The 23305-nt window shown below is 35.7% G+C and overlaps 1 protein-coding gene across 1 annotated transcript in view; it reads left to right on the top strand.

Moving 5' to 3' along the window:
• LOC145256228 (uncharacterized) overlaps window positions 1-9378 on the top strand; it is a 162412-nt gene extending 153034 nt beyond the window's left edge. Inside the window, exon 3 of the mRNA XM_080114853.1 lies at window positions 1310-9378. Within this exon, the coding sequence (XP_079970979.1) occupies window positions 1310-2689 (1380 nt within the window). The 3' untranslated portion in view covers window positions 2690-9378. The remainder of the gene's footprint in view (window positions 1-1309) is intronic.
• The last annotated feature ends 13927 nt before the right edge of the window (window positions 9379-23305 follow it).

Here is a 23305-nt window from a genome sequence, read left to right as displayed (position 1 = left end):
CTTCCTTATCCCCTTCCCCATCTGCTTCCATCATCCAATCACCGCCCCCACAAAAGAATGGTGCCAAATAGCCGGTAAGTGTCAAGGATGATAAAAAGACCGAGGAGAGAGCACTGACTTAATCTCCGCTGGAGAAAGGCAAAGAGAACTGGGACCTTGGGGAGGCTTATTGCCACTCAAATTCCAGTGGAGACCAATGGCCGCTGCTCGCAAGAGATCATTGGTGGACAGCTGTTGCGATAATGCAAATTCATTTGCAAATGTTATCGGAAGAGGTGGAGAGCACTGGGAAACTGGGCAGACTTGTTGTCACTCAGGTTCCAGAGAACACTACAGGCTATTTTCAAGGAGAGGTCTTTGATGACTTGTGTGAAATCTCTTTGTGCGCAATAATAATAATAATAATAATAATAATAATAATAATAATAATAATAATAATAATAATAATAAAATTTCAGTGGAGACCAATGGCCGCTGCCAGTGAGAAATTCATGGTGAGTGGCTGTTGCGATAATGCAATTTTTTTTGCAAATGTTATCGAAATAGGTTGAGAGTACTGGCAATCCGGGGTGACTTGTTGTCACTCAGCTTCCAGGGAACACCACAGGTTATTTTCAAGGAGAGATCTTTGATGATCTCTGTGAAAGCTCCTTGTGAGCCAATAATAATAACTAGTGCGATCTGTGAAAATTCCACAGCGGCATCTTTCATATGTAATATATTGCTGGTGGCCATTCTAAGGATGTTTAATGTGAATGGAGATCCCACTATATTATTGTAGCCCTTTTGTTAAAACTGTAAAGGTATTTATCTAAGTAGTCTGGTTAGTGTAGCGTCAGAATATATGAGGTTATTACGGTTTATCTCCAGTATTTTTTATAGGAGTCTGTGACATATTTTCATTGTATGAGCACCCAGCGCGAACGGAAACTCCACAATATATCATTATACCATCTTTAGATAGAACAGATACTACCCTTGGATCCTAGTCAGAAAACCAAGAAATTATATTTTAGTTTCATGTACGAATCAAAAACGACATCATTTATTTATTTATTTTTACATTGCGTCTTCGGTGATCTGCAGATCCTATTAACCTTAGTCTATAAGCTATATATAACCCTACCTATAACCCTATTCTTAATTCTTATAAAAAGTCATAAAATTTTGTAATCTTTATTCAAAGTGAACTACCTTTGTCTATAAGCTATGTATAACTCTACCTATGATCCTATTCTTAATTCCAGTATTAATCCTATAAAAGTCATAAAACTTTGAAACTTTATTTTTATTCTTTTTTTATTTGCAGGACAGCGACTCCAACAAAGCATCATCCGTGAATGGCACTAGCGTAAGCGATGGCACCCCAGCAATATTCGATCTGGAGATGGTTGATGGCGGATACCCAACCAAGACTTACGACAAGAATAAAATTACTCCTCAACCCTCTCCTAAACGGGTTCGAATCTCGCCAACAACGCAAATAGTTGATGGGCCATCCGGTAAGGAGAGGACCATACCGACGATCATCACCTCATCGGAAGAAACGCCCAAATCGTCGATTAGAGCGACGGCCGTGGCGGTAACATCCGCCACGTCGCAGCCCTCCACCCAGCAACAACACCAACAACAACAGATTCACCAGCAGCAACAGCAAGAACTGCAACAGCAACAATTGCAACAGCAACTCCAACAGCAACAACTGCAGCAACAAGTCCAAGAACAAGTAAAACAACAACAGTTGCATCAGCAACAATTACAACAACAGCAACTTCAACAACAACAGCTGCAACTTGAACAAAATCAGCAACTCCAACAGCAACAACAACAACAGCTCCAACAACAGCAACAACAACTCCAACAGCAATATCAACAACATTATTACCAACCAACTCAAGTAACAAGTGCTGGACGCCCATCAAAGCCAGACCAAACTCCAGGGTACGCTGACTATGAACCAGTCACTGGGCGCGTCGAAACCACCCAAAATATATCTCAGGCATCAGATTCGCATTTAAAAATACAGCAATCTGTACCAAGTACTGTCCCTGGTATAGCCCTTACTGATGGTTACCTACCCCCAACAGGTGCCAGTTCGACCCGAGTTACTGCTGCCGCCCAGTATAAACCAATCACGATGGAGTCCTTTTCGATAAACACAACTAGAGGCGGGGTACCTTATACAAGTACCCCGATACCACGTGGTCCTTCAGATACTGGTCTAAATTACCAACAACAACAGCAACAACATTATCAAACTTTAATCCAACAACAAAAACTACAGAATCAACAACAGCAGCAACAACTCCACCAAACAATGCAAAGATCCCCAATCATCGTGGAGCCCAGACAACCACAGTCTGGCGCTTTGAGCACTGTCGTGTCTAACAGCCAAGGTTCTTCCGTTGGTTCAAGTGAACGCAGCGCCGGTACCACTGTTGTTAGCAGCGTTACTCAGCAGCAAACAACCTCGGCCACAGTTGAAGATGACGATTATGACGAAACTGAAAGTATGCCGATATTAGGCACTTATCCACGCCGCCAGTGGCTTCAAGATTTGGAAAACCCTCCAGAGCCGACGCCCCTTCAGTATCCGTCGGTGAAACGGCCGATGACATTCCGTAACACCAGCTCGTCAAAAGTGAGCATCTACGACAATGTCAGTTTGCCTTACGTAGACAATCAATGAAGTAAAGAGAAAAAGGACAGATGCACGCAATGAACATATTTAGGCTGTTTTTTTTGTTTTTTATTTTTATTTATTTTTTTTTTCAACGATTATCCTGTTGGATCCACATACAAAACACATAAACAGTTACTTCGCTTAGAAGCTTGTAGAACGTTACGATTATTTTCTGCCAGATAAGACGCTTACATCGACAGGAAATGTTTTGCGATAAGGAACCTTTAAATGCGTCATATACATAGGTTTATAAGATTTCTTGTATTACTTAGATCCTTCAGACTACTGTTCTCAACTTGAGTGTTATTTTCACAACGTTTCAGTCGATGTAACCTCTGACCTTATTAAGGTGTATCTTGTTGAACTCAAGAATCTCTGACGAACTTAAAAATAACTTTCTGTCAATCACAGGGATCTGCATGGAGTTTCGAACGCAGTCCCTTATTTAATCCACGAGGGTATCATGGTCTCATTTTATCAGCCATGACGGGGTAAGAATCTTGACTAATTCACAATCGTACTCTTCGTATCGCCTGCACAGAGGATTGAACCATCAACCTCCAAATGAGTGCCATGTACAACTGAATTTTCCTTTATACATATTTGTACTTTATACATATTTGAAGGTTCAATCCTCCATGCAGGTAGTATAATGAATATAATTGCAAATTACTGAAGACTTCCATCCAGTCATGACTGACGGAACAAGAACATGTTATATTATTTTATTATTGTAATCCTTTGAGATGAATAATTTGTATATTTATTTTTTTATCTGCGGATTGTTACCGTCATCTTCATAGTTCTTATTTCACGACGTTTGTCCTTCGTGTGGCACAGTAAATAAAGCCGTTGAATCTCTACGGTTCCAGGTGAGCATTGTCTGAAGATCGCGGTTTCAGTATTAGTTGGCCAAAAACGTGGTGAGATGACAACATCTATGGAAGGCAGTAATTACTTGGGATACAGTTAAGAAATTCCTATCCCATCGCGGTTAACAACCTAACGAAGGTCAGAGGGATAGTTGGCCGAAATATCATGAAACAACAACTATGAAGATGGGGATAGTAGTCCGTAAATAAATAAAAAGAGCATGCTACCTCGTGGTTTATTGGAAATCCCCTGAAGATTCTGAAGGGTTCAATAGAAAGGTTTCTGAGTTCAAGAAGATACGCGTGAAGAAAGTCGGAGTTTACATCGGCCGAAACGTTGCTCGAATAAACACTCAAGATGAAAACATTAGTCTGAACAATCCGAATAATCCAAATCATCAAATCTTCATGCAAAAAACTTCAAAAGTCACATTTATTGCCTGTTGTTTGTTTCTTGTAGTACATACGCAACAAATGCATAGCAAATCCATAATCAAAGGCCTATTTCCACTTTCCACTGCCTCCACTTAGTATTATGCAAGTTGAAGAGCATTCGGTCTACTTTGAAGTTGGCCAACATAAATATATATATATATATACATATATATATAAGATAAGACACTGATAGAATTCAGAAGACACTCAGAAGACACTGATAGAATTCATATATACGAGAAGACATTCAGAAGACACTCAGAAGACACTGATAGAATTCAGAAGACACTCAGAAGACACTGATAGAATTCATATATGCGAGAAGACATTCAGAAGACACTCAGAAGACACTGATAGAATTCAGAAGACACTCAGAAGACACTGATAGAATTCATATATGCGAGAAGACATTCGGAAGACACTCAGAAGACACTGATAGAATTCATATATGCGAGAAGACATTCAGAAGACACTCAGAAGACACTGATAGAATTCATATATGCGAGAAGACATTCAGAAGACACTCAGAAGACACTGATAGAATTCAGAAGACACTCAGAAGACACTGATAGAATTCATATATACGAGAAGACATTCAGAAGACTGATAGAATTCATATATTCAGAAGACATTCAGAAGACGCTGATAGAATTCAGAAGACACTCAGAAGACACTGATAGAATTCATATATACGAGAAGACATTCAGAAGACTGATAGAATTCATATATTCAGAAGACATTCAGAAGACACTGATAGAATTCATATATAGGAGATAAGACACTGATAGAATTCAGAACAAAAATCCCGATAGATATTACTTGAAGCAATACGCAATTTAACCACAAAACTTAAATATATATATACATATATATATTTATATATATATATATGTGTTTATATATATATATTTATATAAATATATATAAAAGAATATATGTATATATAAATAGATATATGTATGCATGCATATATGTATATATATAAATATATATATATATATAAATACATATATATAAATATATATATACATATATATATAAATATATATATATAAATATGTATATGTATATATATATATATATATATTTATATAAATATATATATATACGTATATATGTACGTATATATATATATAAATACATATATACACACATATACATACATACATAATATATATATATATATATATATATATATATATATATATATATATATATATTAGTGTTGGGACGATTAATTGGAATCAGGAATCGGAAAATTCGGAATATTTGAGGGTATAGGAATCGGAAAAAGTGATGATTATTTTCTGATGCTAAAACGGTTCCTTTAATTGTCTTTTTTTTGTTTGATTTTGTTTAAAGTAATCTTAAAGTGCTTGTAATAATGATGAAACGATAAATATTTATTGATTTTAAATACCAGTAATGCTAAAATCGATAGATCCTCTTTCACAAGGTATTTTGACGTTTATGTATATTTAATATGTGTTTTAGTTAAATAATTAGAGATTTATAAAGAATCAGAATCAGTAATTGTATCGAAATAGGGAATTTAGCACGGAATCGGTAATTTATCTGAATCGATAAAAATATACGGTCTCATCACTAATATATATATATATATATATATATATATATATATATAATGTGTGTATATATATATATATGTATAATGTGTATATATATATATATATATATTAAAAATAAGTCAATTCCACCATATATATATATATATATATATATATATATATACATATACATGTATATATATGGTTGAATTGACTTATTTTAAATATATATATATGTTTATATATATATATATATATATACATTGACTTTCATGGCTCTTTTGGGCTGCGACGTTGTTTGGCTGTGGAATTTATTATATATATATATATATATATATATATATATATATATATATATATATATATTTATATGAATTAACTTATTTTCATCCCACGACGGGAGAATTGATACATCATTTCAGGAAACTAGGATTTGGAAAGCTAACACCCCAGAGGAAGATAACGAAAGCTTTGTGTTTGATGTTAGATATTATATAAGAGGTGAATATTCTTCTACCTGTGATTAGTTGTAAACAAATTTGTCAATTTCAGCTTTTGTCTAATCCAGAGTCGAAAACTCAAAAACAGCATTTGTTGCTGCGGCTTCCTCTAAAGTATCATTCAATACTAATTTTTTAATTTGAATCAAAGCGAAAATTTCATAATTTTTTCGTAATTTTGTATATAGAAAAATAGAGCTTCAGTCATTGTTCTTAATTCAATGTTGGGGTATGTAGCATTAACGCAATTATAATGCTCATATATCCGGTTTCAAAAATTTGGTGACGTCAGACAATCTCAAACAATGTCTTTCAAGCTTTAATGAAGTAAAAAGTATTACCGTGCTATTCATATTTTTTTTTTATAGTTGTCCTTCTATTGGAGAGCTTAACTATTGACTCCAATATATCAAACATTACTTAATTATAGTTTTATGTCTTGAGAGAAAATGTGCCTTAAATGATGTAATTTGTCTTAAAAGATGTAACTTGCCTTAAAAGATACAATTTTCTTTAAAAAATTTTATTTGTATTAAAAGAGGATTTTGCTTTTAAAGAGGTAATCTGACTTTTTAAAAAAAAATGTAATTTGACTTAAAAAAGTTTTTCTTTTTCAAACAGGTAATTTGATTTAAAGTAATTTGCCTTAGAAAATGTAATTACTTTGCTAAACGATGTCATTTGCCTTAATCAGCACAAAACATAACAATATTTATACAAGTTATAACATTGCAAGCATGTGTTTATGAACATTAGACTTTCTTGTGATAAAAGACCTAAATACCTCGTATACATCTAAAACTTTTCGAACATGCATTGCATGCGTTCAATACACTTGTTATGTATTGGACCGTTGCATGCGTTCAATACACTGGCTATGTATTGGACTGTTGTGCTGGTCCAATTTCGACTCTACCAGTCCTGTAATGAAGAATTTGCATCACAAGCAAAACAAACACCACAGGCATAACCTATAAGCAAATAACAACGTTTATTTCTTCGAATGCAGTGCTCGTTCTCCTTAGGTTGAATTTCAGACTTGCTCAATGAGATGCTTTCTCTGACTAACCCGAACCAGACACGTCTCCACGACACAATCTTTCAGTCAAGAGGCATCAGTGAAACGAACCGCCTATCTTCTCCCTTCCCACTTCCTTCCGAAGAGGTGCACTTGCCGGATCTGCTTAGCAGCTTCCACCAAAATCAACTGCTTACCTCAAACGTAAAACTTCTACACTCTCTGCCTCCTCCTCATTCTTCCTCCCTCTCTTCCTTACCTTACTCCTACTCTTCTCCCCTCTCCTCCTCGGATAGACCGGGCTCTAGTTGACTCCTTTCCCAGTTCCTGATATCTTTTTAGCCTTGGCTGGTTCTGGCTTTTTGCTAGTGGTCATTTGCTAGTGGTCATTGTTTGGATGCTCAGAGGTTGGCCACCGAAGACATCTATGACTCCTTCCATTATCTCCAGATGAACCTAATTTTTCTCATAAATAATTTTTCTTACAAATAATTTTTCTCGCAAATGCCAATGCCAACACGTCATTCAGTGAAGTACTTTTTTTTCAAACAAAAAGAACATCTCTTGGGTGGTCGGACTCTGGACAGAGATATTTTCTGTTTTCATGCTTACCCATCTTCCTTTAGCCAAGCATCTATCACTGAAATATCCACGATTCGTACACATCAGTAAAATATGCTGTGAAACACACGCTTACGGATTTCATGAACAGTCTCCTAATATAAGGACAGATAGTGAAAGCGAAATTAATTTGTTTTTAACCATAAAAATGGATATTACTGATTGCAAACACAAAATCAATAAAAATCAGAGAATTATTTGATTGTTATGAAATTTCAGTATTCATAAATTAAGAAATAAATGTTAATATAAAATGTTTATTTTATTATTGAATGGGTTTCAAATCGGTTAAACTACTTTACCCATGTTTTTATTTAAAGGATGAAATGATGTATTTCTGCTATGTTTTAAAGAATGACACTGATATATACAAATATAAGATTAAATAAAATAGACGTCTCTTTGTCTATTAGTTCTTTCTAACTTCCGAATAACGGTCTTCACTTCTGACAAGAATTGGCCGATGTAATGTGTGTGTGTGCGTGTGTGTGTGTGTGTGTGTGTGTGTGTGTGTGTGTGTGTGCGCGTGCGCGTGTGTTTATTTCATTGGTTACTTATTTTCATAATTTACGAACATTTCAGGATGTTATTTCTATTGGTGAGGTTTATTTAATTTATTGAAGGTTTGTAGTTTTTATTAGTAACTAGCCTGGGTGCCCGGCGTTGCCCGGTTGTTTGGAAGTGTGTGTTGAGCAATAAAAAAAATTGGTAGCAGCAGGCAGGCTTGAACCCGTACCGCGAAGAAGGAAAAGAACGTGAAAAAATGTGATGTCTTTGCTGTTGCGTCCATCGCCAAACCGAAAATGACGAAGGTTTAAATTAAGGCTAGTCAATCGAAAAGAGGGGATGACTTTCGAAAATATCGTCGAAAAAAACTTCTCCCTGTAGAAAAGTGCCCAGTTGAGGGTGAAGAAATTAATGTTTTTCGCCAATTTTTCGATATTTGACGTCCGAAGGGTTGAGCTTCAAAACAATACTGATCTTGTGAAAATAAGTCACCTCGGTCGAAAGTTTCAGGCAAACATACAAACATACAAACATGCATACATTTAAACAGACAGGTAATATTTATATTATAGATGCTTCTAGTAATTCAACTTTTCGTTTATTTTGGTCTGTTTAAGTATAGATGTGTTGTAAAGTAATATCTTTATAAATTGTTCAAAACCAGTTAGATTAATTTATCCCTAACGATGAATCCAAAAGATTTGGAAAGTACTCAGACTTACAATAAATATGGTGATTACATCAGCCAGTTCTTGCCAGAAGTGACGACCGTTATTCGGAAGTTGGAAAGGATCGAAAACAGGATAAATAGACAACAAACGTCTATCTCATTTAATAAAATATGCTAAAGAGAAAAAATGCTGCGTAAATATAGACATTCAAAAAAATATAACAATATATATTTATTGTCGCTGACGATTATGGATGTCTAGGTGTTAAAAGAGAGGTGCACATGCAGCAATTTGATGGGTTCATTCTTCTCGGCCGTCCAAATCGTTAGATCGACACATCTATCTTCATGTATATTATCCGATATGTTCCCAATGTTGCTGTCGGTTAATTATTATTATTAGACTTATCTAGGGTTCAGGAGAGATGCAGATAAATGATGCTTTTGGTCAATCTGTCACAGATGAAAGTCTGATTTTTATAAATAAATTCTTGTCATGAATAATTATTCTAAGAATTTATTGCCTTTATTCTTTTTTCGTTTTATTTTCAGCTTTTGTTAATTGATGTTTAAATAATAAATATATTTGAACAAAATATATATATATATATATATATATATATATATATATATATATATATATATATATATATATATATACATAATTCTCTTTGTTATATTTCTACGAAAAGTTTTGTTTCAAAAATAAAATGTTTTTTGTTATTATTATTATTTTTTAAAATGTGGCACTTCGGCATTACGCGGATGGCGTCATTTTTTTTTTTTTGTGTGTGTTTCACGTATCTGTCGTCAAGTGGCGCTTCTCGGTCAAAGAACGGGGAAGGGATGATAACTCCTACTTTTTGAGGAATTCTTCGGAAACTTTATCTTAAAATTGATGTAAATTCCCTAAATATGCGCGATATTGCATTGTTGACGTCGAACCCCCGGAAAACAATAGACTTTACGCAGGCTAATAGATTGTTGTCAGCCGCAGAGTAGTGTCAATCGGGACAAGACATGCTATTGCAAACCAGACATAGTAGTAATGACGGATTCTCTTGGAGATGCTAGAGGTGATGGAAGAAAGATTCGGTTCTGAAAAGTAGATTTTTTTTCGGGGTTTTAATTTCCTCTAGCAAAGCTTATCATATCTATTTATTAAAATTATATTTTCTTACGCAGAATTTTCCATAAATGTTTTTACAATTATATATTTTGATACATTTTTATACAATAAATGTTTTGGTTTTCAAATATTTCTGTGTTCAGAAAAAAAATCTTGTTCGTTTATTATTTGCCGTGTTATTTGACAAAAAAAAAATTGGAGTTATCGCCCCTCCCCTAAAAAATGGCGCCGTCCGCGTAATGCAGAAGTGCTAAAAAAGCAAACTACTGAAGGAATAAAAAGAATAAAAGAAAAAGGGACTAAAAGAAGGAAACATGATATATATATTGATGGACACAACGTATTCACGTCCGGAACTTTGTTACGTTGTATACTTTTCTGAAGTGACACCGTATTCAATGAATTAACCTGCTTATATCTTCAACACGAAATAGTTTTTTTTTTACAACACTATATTAAATGTAACAACGTAGCTGCGACAAAATCCTTATCGAATATATATTTTTACTACAACATCTTATTAACTGTTACAACATATGTCGCATAATCACGTTGACAAACAAGTTAAGCAACGTTGGGCCTGACCAGTACAAGATGGGTGACCATTTTAGAACATCAGGTGATGTGTGGAAGAGAACGTCGACTTCTCTGCAAGATCTGCAAAACAAAAATACCACCGGCATCTCCCTTGATCGGGATATACACTTGCTTGTGATTTCGATATTACTTAGAACATTGATCCTTCCGAAGAAGCTGGTTCAACCCGCCTATGGTGAATACTGCTGTTTTTTGTTTTTTGTTTTTTATTTCATATCTGCATCTAGAAGTCTATTATGTAAACTTTTTCTGTCAACACCGTATTCAATGTAACAACGTACTAGACACCAAATAGTGAAACTTTCTCCAGCAACATCGTTTTCAATAATGATCTGTATCGTTCAACGATTTTAGTCCTTCAAGTGTTAAAACGCCTTTCGTTAAGTATGTTTTTGGTAAAACTACACTCTAACAGAAAAATTCGAAAGTTTTAATATTGAATTTTAAGGCAAACCAATGGTCTCTACTTAATTGTCATGTTACAGTATGGAATATATCCAAAAATTACGAAAAACGATAAGGTTGAAAATATATATATATATTAAAGAAAATATTTTTAATGAAAATTAGTAAAAATAACATGTTTGGCTAAAAACACACCGAAGAGTTCAAAAGGGAAGTAAATAGCGTGTAACTATTGCCATTTTAAAATAAACATTGTGTTTTGTCTTGTTTTAAGCATAACTGGGTTGCTTCCCTTGTTATTATGTCGCATCTTTCCAAAGAAATAAGGAGATTGTTTTTTTTTTTTACGATTAAGATAGAAAGCTAGTTTTTTTGTTTTTTTTTAATAATGTGCTATTTACGTAATAAGGTAATATTTAAGTATTCTGGCATGTCAATTAAGTAATCTTTGTTTTTAGTTGAAATTGACACAAAAAGTCAGAGTATACCATTGTTTTTTTTTAATCAATTGTTTTCGTTTCTTGAATTACGCTATTACAGTGTAGTTGCACTGATTTTAATTATTACTATCAAAACACACGAGTCACAGGTGATCTATAAGTATGAAAACTCTAGTTCCGGCGTTTCTCACATTTTAGTTCTAAATACTGGCTTTTTATGGCGGCGATAAGTTAAGAGACAATACGTTGCGAGCCTGTCTCTGCTTTATCGTTATTTTCATGGCGAGTACTCGTCTGAGCTCTAATCTATGGCTCCCCCACGCCAAACTTTCACGAGAAACACTCGTCTATCTGAAACCACTATAAATAATTTGCCACACTCTTTATCTGTGCCTAATCCTAAACGTAGATTCCATGAACAAAGCCTCTTTCTTAGAACTGCATGCCTGTGGAACTCTCTTCCGTTTGCCTGCTTTCCAGCTGATTACAATATGGTTGTCTTCAAGTCCAACGTAAGAAGTTCTTGATGAGCCGTTCCCCTTAAGTAATCCAATTTACAAAATTGACGCTACTAACGATTCCTATGATATTGTCCATTGACTATCGTGCACTCTTTAACCCTTATCCTCGAATGGTCTTCGGGCCTTGATAAGTAGTGACTCTCATGTAATAAAAAAAATAGTCAAAAATATTTCCATTACTCGATCCCGATTCTAAATCTCCACGTCTGCCACGAACATATTTTTCCCCCAGAATTTTTTCCCATAAACCTCACATCCATTTGGAGTCGGTTTATTTCAAACGTTGTTTTAATCTCACAGAAATATTTGCTTCGGGGGCTTATCAAAGTGGCAGAGAATCAAACACTAACACAGACTTTTAAAAATATCAGTTCCTACTGACTTGATTCCGCATAAGTGTTTTTTTTTTTTACGTATAAGATATCCAGTTCTTCAAGAAAATAAAAACAAAAACAAGCACAGTCTGAATGGGACAAAATAAAATTTTCCCCGGTCAATAAGGACTTCTCCTCTGCTGATCGAGGACAGAACATGTTGAATTATTCATTTCCCGTAAGTAAAAAACACAACTTAACAAATCAGCCACAAGACCAGGAAAAGTGAGAGGATGAGGATCCTTCGTCATCCTCTGCCTATCTTACTTTGTTTATCCTACTTTTTGCTAAGATCACTGCAGTCATCACTATGCCACATTCTAGGAGCCATATTACTTTACATACTCTCAAATTCTCACTGTATTGAAAATCAATGTATATATATATATATATATATATATATATATATATATATATATATATATATATATATATATACATATATATATATATATATCTGCGTGTGTGTGTGTGTGTGTGTTTATTTCAACCTCAGGTTTTTTTTTTCTGAATTCTGGTTAAAACAGCCTGTAATGATTAAAGCACAACATAACACGAGGGTGAAATAATAAAAACATATTTAGCTCTACTAAAGTATTGAGCACTTTTTCACTGTTTTTTTTTACCAAATATACACTCTTATACGCACACACACACACACACACGCGCATACATATATATATATATATAATATAAAGGTGAATGTGTGTGTGTGTGTGTGTGTGTGTGTGTGTGTGTGTGTGTGTGTGTGTGTGTGTGTGGTCACGAATAGGCTCCAATATGGTTGACTATTTAAAAAAAAAATTGATTATATATAATGATAGAAGATGTATCGAGACACAGGAATGGGTATTTTTGATCTGGCAAAACAGTGGTTCATTAAAATTGTGGGGTCTGCGTTCGCGCTTGGTCCACAAAGTATGGAAATAAAAAATTTAAAAATTAAAAAAAAACGTTTACAAGTGTTTTTCATATAGATGTACATAAGAATACTTTGACTTAAATAGGGTTGGTATAATAAAATTGTGGGGTCTGCGTTCGCGCCTGTCCTCCATTGAATAGAAATAGGCACAAACTTTAATAAAAACTTTTCATATCTATCTGCGTAAGTATACTTTGATAATTATGTTTCAGTTTGAAGAAATATAGCATAATAAAATTATGGAGTGTTCGTTCGCGCCTGACCTCCATAGAATGGAAATATGTCACAAAGTTTAAAAAGGTTTTTTTTTAATATAGATCCACAGAATATTGTGATAAGTGTTTCAGTGTGAACAGGTACTATATAATAAATTATGGGGTTTATCTATTTTATTTTTACTTTCATCATATTTTGCTTTGGTTTTGATACCCCCAAATACGAAGCTATCTCTTTACAACCCTTCCTTTTCATAACCTATCATCTATATATATAAAAGCGAAAATGTATATATGTATGTATGTATGTATGTATGTATGTATGTATGTACGCTTTTCCTCGATGTCCACAAAAGGCTTCTTTCAGAGAAGCGCTCGCTCGTTTCACAACTTTTATATCATCTATAAATTGTAATATCTCACACTTAACCACGGAGCTCGCCTGTCTATTTAATTTTATTGACTTTCAAACGTTAATTATTCGACATTTCCCCCATCGGCACGCGTTACATTCGGTTTTCGGTATAAACAGAAAGCGAAACTCGACTCTAATTACTGTCCGAAGGTCACACTGGTCTGCGCGCCCTCCGGGGCCCGGGCGACAAGATCAAAGTGTAGTATTTGTTCTGACAGATACTGCAAGCAAAGACCAGATGTGGGGGCAACCCCACATACCTGACCTTTAACCAGCTCCCATTTCCCACCTCTCGGGAGCTGGTCCCCTTTTTCCCTTCCCCCTCTCTTCACTCCTCACATTAAAAATTGGCCTTGTGCCTAATTTGCTCGGTGGAGGAGCAAATAAATACCTACTGGCCTGCGCGCCCTCCGGGGCCCGGGCGACAAGATAAAAGTGTAGTATCTGTCGGAACAGATACTGCAAGCAAAGACCAGATGTGGGGGCAGCCCCACATGCCTGACCTTTAACCAGCTCCCATTTCCCACCTCTCGGGAGCTGGTCCCCTTTTTCCCTTCCCCCTCCCATCACTCCTCACATTAAAAATTGGCCTTGTGCCTAATCTGCTTTGTGGGGGAGCAAATAAATACCTACTGGCCGAAAGCCACTGACCTGCGCGCCCTCCGGAGCCCAGGCGACAAGATTAAAGTGTCGTATCTGTTCCGACAGATACTGCAAGCAAAGACTAGATGTGGCGGCAACCCCACATGCCTGACCTTTAACCAGCTCCCGATTTCCCACCTCTCGGGAGCTGGTCCCCTTTTTCCCTTCCCCCTCTCTTCACTCCTCACATTAAAAATCGGCCTTGTGCCTAATTTGCTGGGTGGGGGAGCAAATAAATACCTACTGGCCGAAAGCCACTGGCCCGCGCGCCCTCCAGGGCCCAGGCGACAAGATCAAAGTGTAGTATCTGTTCCGACAGATACTGCAAGCAAAGACCAGATGTGGGGGCAACCCCACATGCCTGACCTTTAACCAGCTCCCATTTCCCACCTCCCGGGAGCTGGTCCCCTTTTTTCCTTCTCCCTTCCTTCAATCCTCATATGAAAAATTGGCCTTGTACCTCATTTCTTTGATGGGGGAGCAAATAAATACCTACTGGCCGAAAGCCACTGGCCCGCGCGCCCTCCGGGGCCCGGGCGACAGATCAAAGTATAGTATCTGTTCCGGCAGATGCTGCAGGCAAAGACCAGATGTGGGGGCAACCCCACATGCCTGACCTTTAACCAGCCCCCATTTCCCACCTCTCGGGAGCTGGTCCCCATTTCCCCTTCCCCCTCCCTTCACTCCTCCCATTAAAAATTGGCCTTGTGCCTAATTTGCTCGGTGGGGGACCAAATAAATACCTACTGGCCGAAAGCCAGTGGTCTCTAGAGAGCTAAGTAACGTTTGGTCAATGTCGACTTCGTCATATCAGACGGTAGCTTTCATTTCGGGACGAGACGCTCCCCCTAATAAACAGGTACATCTGCCTTACTTTAATGCTAGGTTTATTTATGGTGTCTTTTACATTTAATAAAAACCCTTTCCAATATTTGCTGATGAGGAAACCTTTTTTAATAAAAAACTATATGTAATAATTATTGTCCGTAACTTGATGTCTACCACAATAAAAACATTGTTTTCCGAAACGATCGTACAAATAATTGATTTTGTTGTTGTTCCTTCTTATGAAACGGATTTTAAATTTAATTATAATTTGATTTTTAAATTATCAATCACATTACTAAATATTAAATTAGCTCTAGGATATTTACCTATCGAGCTTATTATATATCTAAATTACAACGAGCACTTTTTCTTTCCCTGTATTTTAATTAAACTAGTAATTTTACTATTACATTAAAATGCACTTTGCTCTTTAGACTATTGTTCTAATCTCCTTTAAATTATATATATATATATATATATATATATATATATATATATATATATATATATATATATATATATATATATAGCTGTTTGACGGTACAAAAATTATAGTTTGCTTGGAAGAAAATAGCCGGCAAAACCCGAAGGGCCCCTTTGATCAACAGACTCATCAAGAGTTAATCGTTGATCTAGATGCGATGTGACCGTCCCAGGGGTGATTGGGCTCCCCACTGGGAGGAGGCTGAAACTCCTAGAGCACTGGAAAATTCTGGACAGATATGACTTTTTTCTATTAAAGAATAGAAATTATCATTGGTGTACGCGGATGACGACAAAAGACCCTGCTGAGATAAAATTTGGATTTGTGATTTTCATTGTTATGAAAATCGGTAACAATATCGTTTTTTGTGTAAATCGCACTCCGAAAATGGAATGACTCAGGGTCCATGATTAAGGATGTTTATAGTTGGAGTACAATGCGCGCGACACAGAGGATCGCGGGGATGACCTCCTAGGGCATGAGAACGTTTGCAAATCCACAGGTACACTCGCGTTAGGGAGAACCTCCCTTGGGGTGACGTAATTGGAAAGGATTGGTCCAGGGAACAACCCGATTTCACCCCTCCCCTGAGTATATGAACGTGGCGCAGAGTTGAAACCGTCAGTGAGAGTTGAGTCAGCTGAAGCTGAATTTGGAGTTCGAGTTGTTGAGAGTTGAGACAGAACAACTCGTCGAACTGTCACCTGCTCCAGCTCTCTTCCCGCATCATCCTCGCCGCAATATCGAGAGAAATCTACTTATCGACTCAGTGAAGTCTCTCCAATCAACATTGAACTGTAGACAATTGTACATAATTATATATCTGTATATCCTTTCTTGAATTTAATCAGTAGAATAGAGCACTGAGTTGTTTTTCGTTTGTGCGCATGAAATTGCTTTTCTTCTAGCGCGACAGATCGACGAAGCGGCGACATATCAACCCGATTGCGAAACTAAGACCAACCAAATCGATTGTCGGGTCCTGCCACACTAAGACACTTTGCTGACCTGCGAAGGACATGTCACATAGAAAAACTCCGCGGATTAAGGACTATCCACTTATTTTGTGCTTCCTTTTTAAAATTAAATATGTTTTAACCCTTTATTAAAGTGTTTTTAACATGTTTTATTAACTACTTGCTCTTATATATATATATATATATATATATATATATATATATATATATATATATATATATATATATATACAGAGACCGTCACCCCCCCCCTAAAACCAGAAACTTGCGGGGAAAGAGTCATTCATTTTATTTTCTATTTTAAATGTTATATATGTTATATATGTTTTTGACCACTTTTCCACTCTGTTGAGTATTTTATTTTCTGTTTTTGAACGGTTTAGTTTTCAAATATGTGCGCGAAAACAAATCTAGAAAACAAAGCTCTTCCCTCCTACCTCACGAAGACGAAGACGGGAGGGAGGGGGCATGCTTCGAATTTTTGAATTTTTACGACTCTTAAAAAATTATATTTAAAGTGAAATAAAGAGCATTTAAAACTACTTTAAAACACCAATAAAAGATTCAGGTTGAGTGCAAAGTAACTTTTATAGCCAATGGGAACATTTATTTGTTTTATATTTGATTTTTTTACTACTTTTTCGAATCTCTCTGTACTGTAAAGCAAACCCCCCAAAATAATTAAAATTCCATTACCATAATTAATTCATCATACTAAATTTCGGTTTAATCATAAATACGTCAGTGATTATAAAATTTGGTTAATAGTTTGAAAAAATCAATTACTCCGTGATTGTTTAAAACTTGACAGAAATTCAGCAGTATTTAAACTATCAAATAGAAAGCCACTTAAATAGTATTTGAGGTGCAGCGCTTAGTTCCATGTTAATATTATATCCCCTGATATGACGATCATAAAATCTGTTTACAAACCATTTTTATTGCGTACTTGCTTGATGTTTCTACAATTCCAAAATTACGTAATTTCCTGTTGCTAATTTTCCGTCGTATCATTTAATGTTTGATGTTTGAAAGTATTTTTCTTCACAAAAATTTTTTGTTTAATTTTTCAACATTTTTTGGAACATGTAAATCAACTGCTTTCTTTGAAAAGTTTACCTAGAGTATTTATGCAACTTTTTTTAAATTTTATTTTACAAAAAACATAAATTTACATCGTATTTTGATGCTATTATCATTTTAGTTTTAGTGATAATTTAAAAACAATAAATACTTATCACTAGTACCAATAATAAAAATTTAAATTAAAAATTTTAAACAATCGGTTTTGGAAGCGTAACTTACGGACACATTTTTCCGACTCAGATACCTTCAAAAGTTCCGATTTTTTACAACCTTTTCGATGTAAAACTTCAAATTTTTTAAAGCTTTTATTTATATTTACTTATTTTTTCTATTATCTATTTTTATCCTCACAAAATGCCCCCCTCAGATATGGCGCTTGTAAAATAGGGACACATTTTTCTGATTCCGATACCTCCAAACGTTCCGATTTTTTAAAAACTATTCGGTATAAAATTAAAGATATTTTGTTAGCTTTTATTTATCTTTATCTATTTTTCTATTTTCAATTTTTACCCTCTCAAAATGCTGCCCCCTGAGATGGACCGCTTGTAAATAGGGACACATTTTTCTGATTCCGATACCTCCAAAAGTTCCGATTTTTTACAACCTTTTCGGTATAAAATTTCACATTTTTGTTAGCTTTTATTTATATTTACTTATTTTTTCTATTATCTATTTTATCCTCACAAAATGACGCCCTTCTGAGATGTGCCGTTCGTAAAATAGGAACACATTTTTTCTGATTCCGATACCTCCAAACGTTCCGATTTTTAAAAAAAAATTCGGTATAAAATTAAAGATATTTTGTTAGCTATTATTTATTCTTATTTATTTTTTCTATTTTATATTTTTACCCTCTCAAAATGCCGCCCCCTGAGATGGACCGCTTGTAAATAGGGACACATTTTTCTGATTCCGATACCTCCAAAAGTTCCGATTTTTTACAACATTTTCGGTAAAATATTCCGATTTTATGTTAGCTTTTATTTATTTTTTCTATTTTCTATCTGTAACCTTTCAAACTGCCGCCCCTGACGTACGCCACTCATAAAATAGCGACACATTTTTATGATTCCGATATCTCTAAATGCCCCGATGTTTTAAAACCTTTTTGGCATGAAATTTCAGATTTTTTGTTAGCTTTCATTTATTTTTATTTATTTTTTACTCCCTCAAAATGCCGCCCCCTGGCACGTGCCGCCCTGGGCGGACCACCCACCTCCCCCGACCCGTTGCTACGCCACTATATATATATATATATATATATATATATATATATATATATATATATATATATACATATATATATATGTATATATATACGTGTATAATAATTGAATATATATACGTGTATAATAATATATACGTGTATAATATATAATATATATACGTGTATAATAATTGAATATATATATATATATATACGTGTATAATAATTGAATATATATATATATACGTGTATAATAATATATACGTGTATAATATATAATATATATACTTGTATAATAATTGAATATATATATATATATATATATATATATATATATATATATTCAATCATTATACACGTATGTATTCGTTTTACACTTGCGGAATCTTCAATTCTTAACTTCCACAATTTTCCCAGGGAATGCCCGAATACAGGTTCCGCTATTTATTTATAAAGGAAAGGAAATCTACACCCGGGTAACGCCGAATAAATAAAAATAAGATTAGAAAATAAACCACTCTCACTCGAGCTCTTATTAACAGCGTTAAACAAGAAGCCAAAGATCTTTCTAAAGATAGATGTAGAGTCTAACCGAGTTTAAATCCGGTGTAGATGAGGAGCGGGGTTGGGGACGTAGGAAAGCTTTGAAAAGGGCGAATGAAGCCAAACTGAAAATAAAATGCACCAAGAAAAAGATTGAACAAAGAACCAGACCGGATATTCGGAAGATGCGTCCATCCAATTGGTCCGTATAACGCGGAAAATGTTATTTTTAATTCGCGTGATTAGCAAAAACGCAATTCATAATTTAAACCTAAGAGACAAGTTAAAATGGATATTTGCTTTAAGCATAACAATGACAAATACGTTCCTAATTTAAGCGTAACAGACAATCGAAAATTGATTTCTGCATAACTGACTTGACAAATGCTTTTTTTTTTGTTTAAGTCAAGACAAGTAAAAATAATAATAGAAACTATATATATATTGAAATACACACACACACACACACACACACACATATATATATATATATATATATATATATATATATATATATATATATATATATATATCGTATTCTTCTCCAAAGTTAAGGGTAACAGCCCAAGAAAACGCGACCCTCAATTTCGGAGCGAAAAACAAATGGAAATCAGAGAGGCGAATATTTATTTCGAACTCACGTGTGACGTATCAACACACTGCCTAAGAATGATAGACTGAAAAAAAAAAGCAATTTCGAACTGAAGCGTGACAGACAAACGAAAATGATATCCATATTTAACCAATCAAAAAATAATGCTACTTTAGACTTGATTATGAAAAATCAACAAAATGCTATTTCACTCTTTAGCGTGACAGACGGGCAAAAGTGGGTATCAAATTTTAACGTGATAAATCATCGACATACTTAACGTTACAGACTAATGAAAATTTGGCAGACCAATGAACATACTGAAGCGTCACAGATAGAAGCAAAATACTGTTTATAACTGGAGAGTGGCGAACCAACAAAAACGCTTAAGCATTTACAAAACGTAAAAGTATATCTGTAACTTAGTCGTTACTTGTCAACACTCGGGACCAACACGTTGTATGCAGACTGTCGCAAAGAAACAAGCTGTGTTCATGTCATGTTCCGTTCTATCTCGTCTGGGATCCTCTGACCACTCCGTTGTATCAGTTAAAATAAAAATGAAATGTAATAAGTCTTCAGACGTACCTCTCCACCGTACTGTATATCGATACTCTATGGCTGACTGGGATAGCTTCCGTACATTCATATCTGATCTACCTCTGCATTCCATGTTTAAAAAGGATGTGTCCTCTATAGTATCAGACCTGATCGAATGGTTAATTGTAGGCATAGACCGATTCATACCATCCAAAAAATTCCAGCAAAAACCTAACAGTCAGCCATGGTTCTCCCCTGAATGTGCTGCTGCCATCGCACACAGAAATCACTTTTTCCATAGCTACCAACGTAATAGATGTACTGAGACTAAAGCTGCTTTCAGGACTGCCAGCAACTACTGTAAAAGAGTAATAAAACATGCAAGAGAGCTATATGCCCAGTCTGTTAAATCCAAAGTAGCTGAGCAGCGGCTTGGTTCCCACCAGTTCTGGCAAATAGCAAACAGGATCTTGAACAGAAGCGTGCGTTCTATCCCAACTATCATCAATGGACCTGAGGTAATCTCGTCAGCATCAGACAAGGCCAGAATATTTGCCAAGAACTTTGCAGCTAATTCTACCCTATGCGACAATGACCATCAACTCCCTGTATTTCCTCCTATAACAGACAACACGCTATGCAACGTACAAATATCTGTGTGTGAGGTCGCCAAGCTAATAAAGAACCTTGATTCCAGTAAAACAATTAGCCATGACGGCATTCCAGTTATAGTACTGAAAAAGCTCCAACCAGAACTTGCCCCCATTCTTACAAAACTATTTAAGCGTTGCCTTAAGGGGAAATACTTTCCAACACCCTGGAAAACCTCATCAGTATACCCTGTATTTAAGAATTCGGGTGAAAAGTCATCTCCCTCTCAGTATAGACCCATAAGTCTCCTGTGTGTCATGAGTAAGTTGTTGGAATCCATATTAAATAAAGAAGTAGTCAACCACCTCAACAGAAACACCCTTCTTAGTGACATGCAATATGGTTTCCGCTCTGCAAGATCTACAACAGATGTGCTAACGGTTATATCACATAGGATTAGTGAATCTCTTGACAAAGGTTTCCTTTCCAGGGATATTGCTCTTGACATATCAAAGACTTTCGATAAGGTATGGCATAAGGGCCTACTTCACAAGATTTCCAGCTACGGTATTACTGGAAATGTTTCCTCAATCATTAAATCATTTCTCTCTGATGGGTTCATAAGAGTAGTGGTTGATGGGCAGAAATCAGAGGCCCACAGTATTAATGCTGGAGTCCCTCAAGGGTTCATCCTGGGCCCAACTCTCTTCCTGATCTACATCAATGATCTCCCAAAACACATACTTAAATCATTCGTTGACATCTATGCTGATGACACGGCCATCTATGGCAACATATCAAAGGTCGTAAATGACAAAGTTCTCTCTAATTCTCTCTCCTCTGATCTTGAGCACGTGGTACAATGGGGAAGAGGTGGCTGGTCACTTTTAATGCATCCAAAACCAAGCTTCTATCTTTACATCATCAACGCTTTGATCCCCATCTGGCATCAATTGAAATGGATGGCTCTCGTCTTGGGGAGGCTCAATGTTTTGACAAGCTTCTAGGTTTGACCTTTACTCCTTATCTGAAATGGAACACATACATCAAATCTGTTGCCAGGGACGCTGGGAAAATGGTGGGATCCTTCTACCGCTCCAGAAGATATCTCACTACTGATGCAATTCTCTACCTGTATAAAAGCCAAGTACGTCCAAGGATAGAGTACTGCTGCCACATCTGGACAGGAGTTGCTAAAAACAGCCTATCCTGCCTTGACAGAGTACTTCGTGGTTTAGTGGGGAATACCTTTTTCTCTTCCCTGCAACCTCTCTCCCACAGAAGAGACGTTGCGAGCCTGTCGTTATTTTATCATTATTTCTATGGCAGGTGCTCATATGAGATCCAATCCCTCGTCCCCCTTCGCCAATCTTTCACGAGAAACACCCGTCTGGCTGAAACTACTGTCAATAATTTTCCCCCACTCTCTATCTGTGCCTAAATCCAAACGTAGATTACATGAGCAAAGCTTCTTTCTTAGAACTGCACGCCAGTGGAACTCTCTACCGCTTGCCTGTTTACCACCTAACTACAACTTGGACGTCTTCATGTCCAACATAAACAAACTCCTGACAAACCGCCCCCTTAAGTAAGACACTCTATCAAAACCCCCAATACTAATGATTACTACAATACTATCTCATTGATTACTGTACACGCAATAGCCCTTATCCCTGCGTGGCCTTCGGGCTTTGAAAAGTTGTGACCCCCATGTAAAAAAAAAGGAAAGAATTCGGCTCATTTCTTAATCCAATTGAAACAACAGACATTTATTTACAGGTTCTTTTAGAATAACGCTTTATTTCTTGTTTATAAGTATACTCCTAACCCAATATGCTTAAAAACCCCTGCCGTGTTAGACACGTGGTACTCTGTATTTGTCCGGCCATGTTTAGAAAACGCCTTTCTTTGTTGCTCTCA

The sequence above is a fragment of the Euprymna scolopes genome, chromosome 32, assembly GCF_053919585.1.
Source record: "Euprymna scolopes isolate OS-2025 chromosome 32, ASM5391958v1, whole genome shotgun sequence".
Taxonomy (NCBI): Eukaryota; Metazoa; Mollusca; class Cephalopoda; order Sepiida; family Sepiolidae; genus Euprymna; species Euprymna scolopes.
Note: the sequence above shows the minus strand (reverse complement) of the source record. Positions and strands in the feature narration are given on the sequence as shown.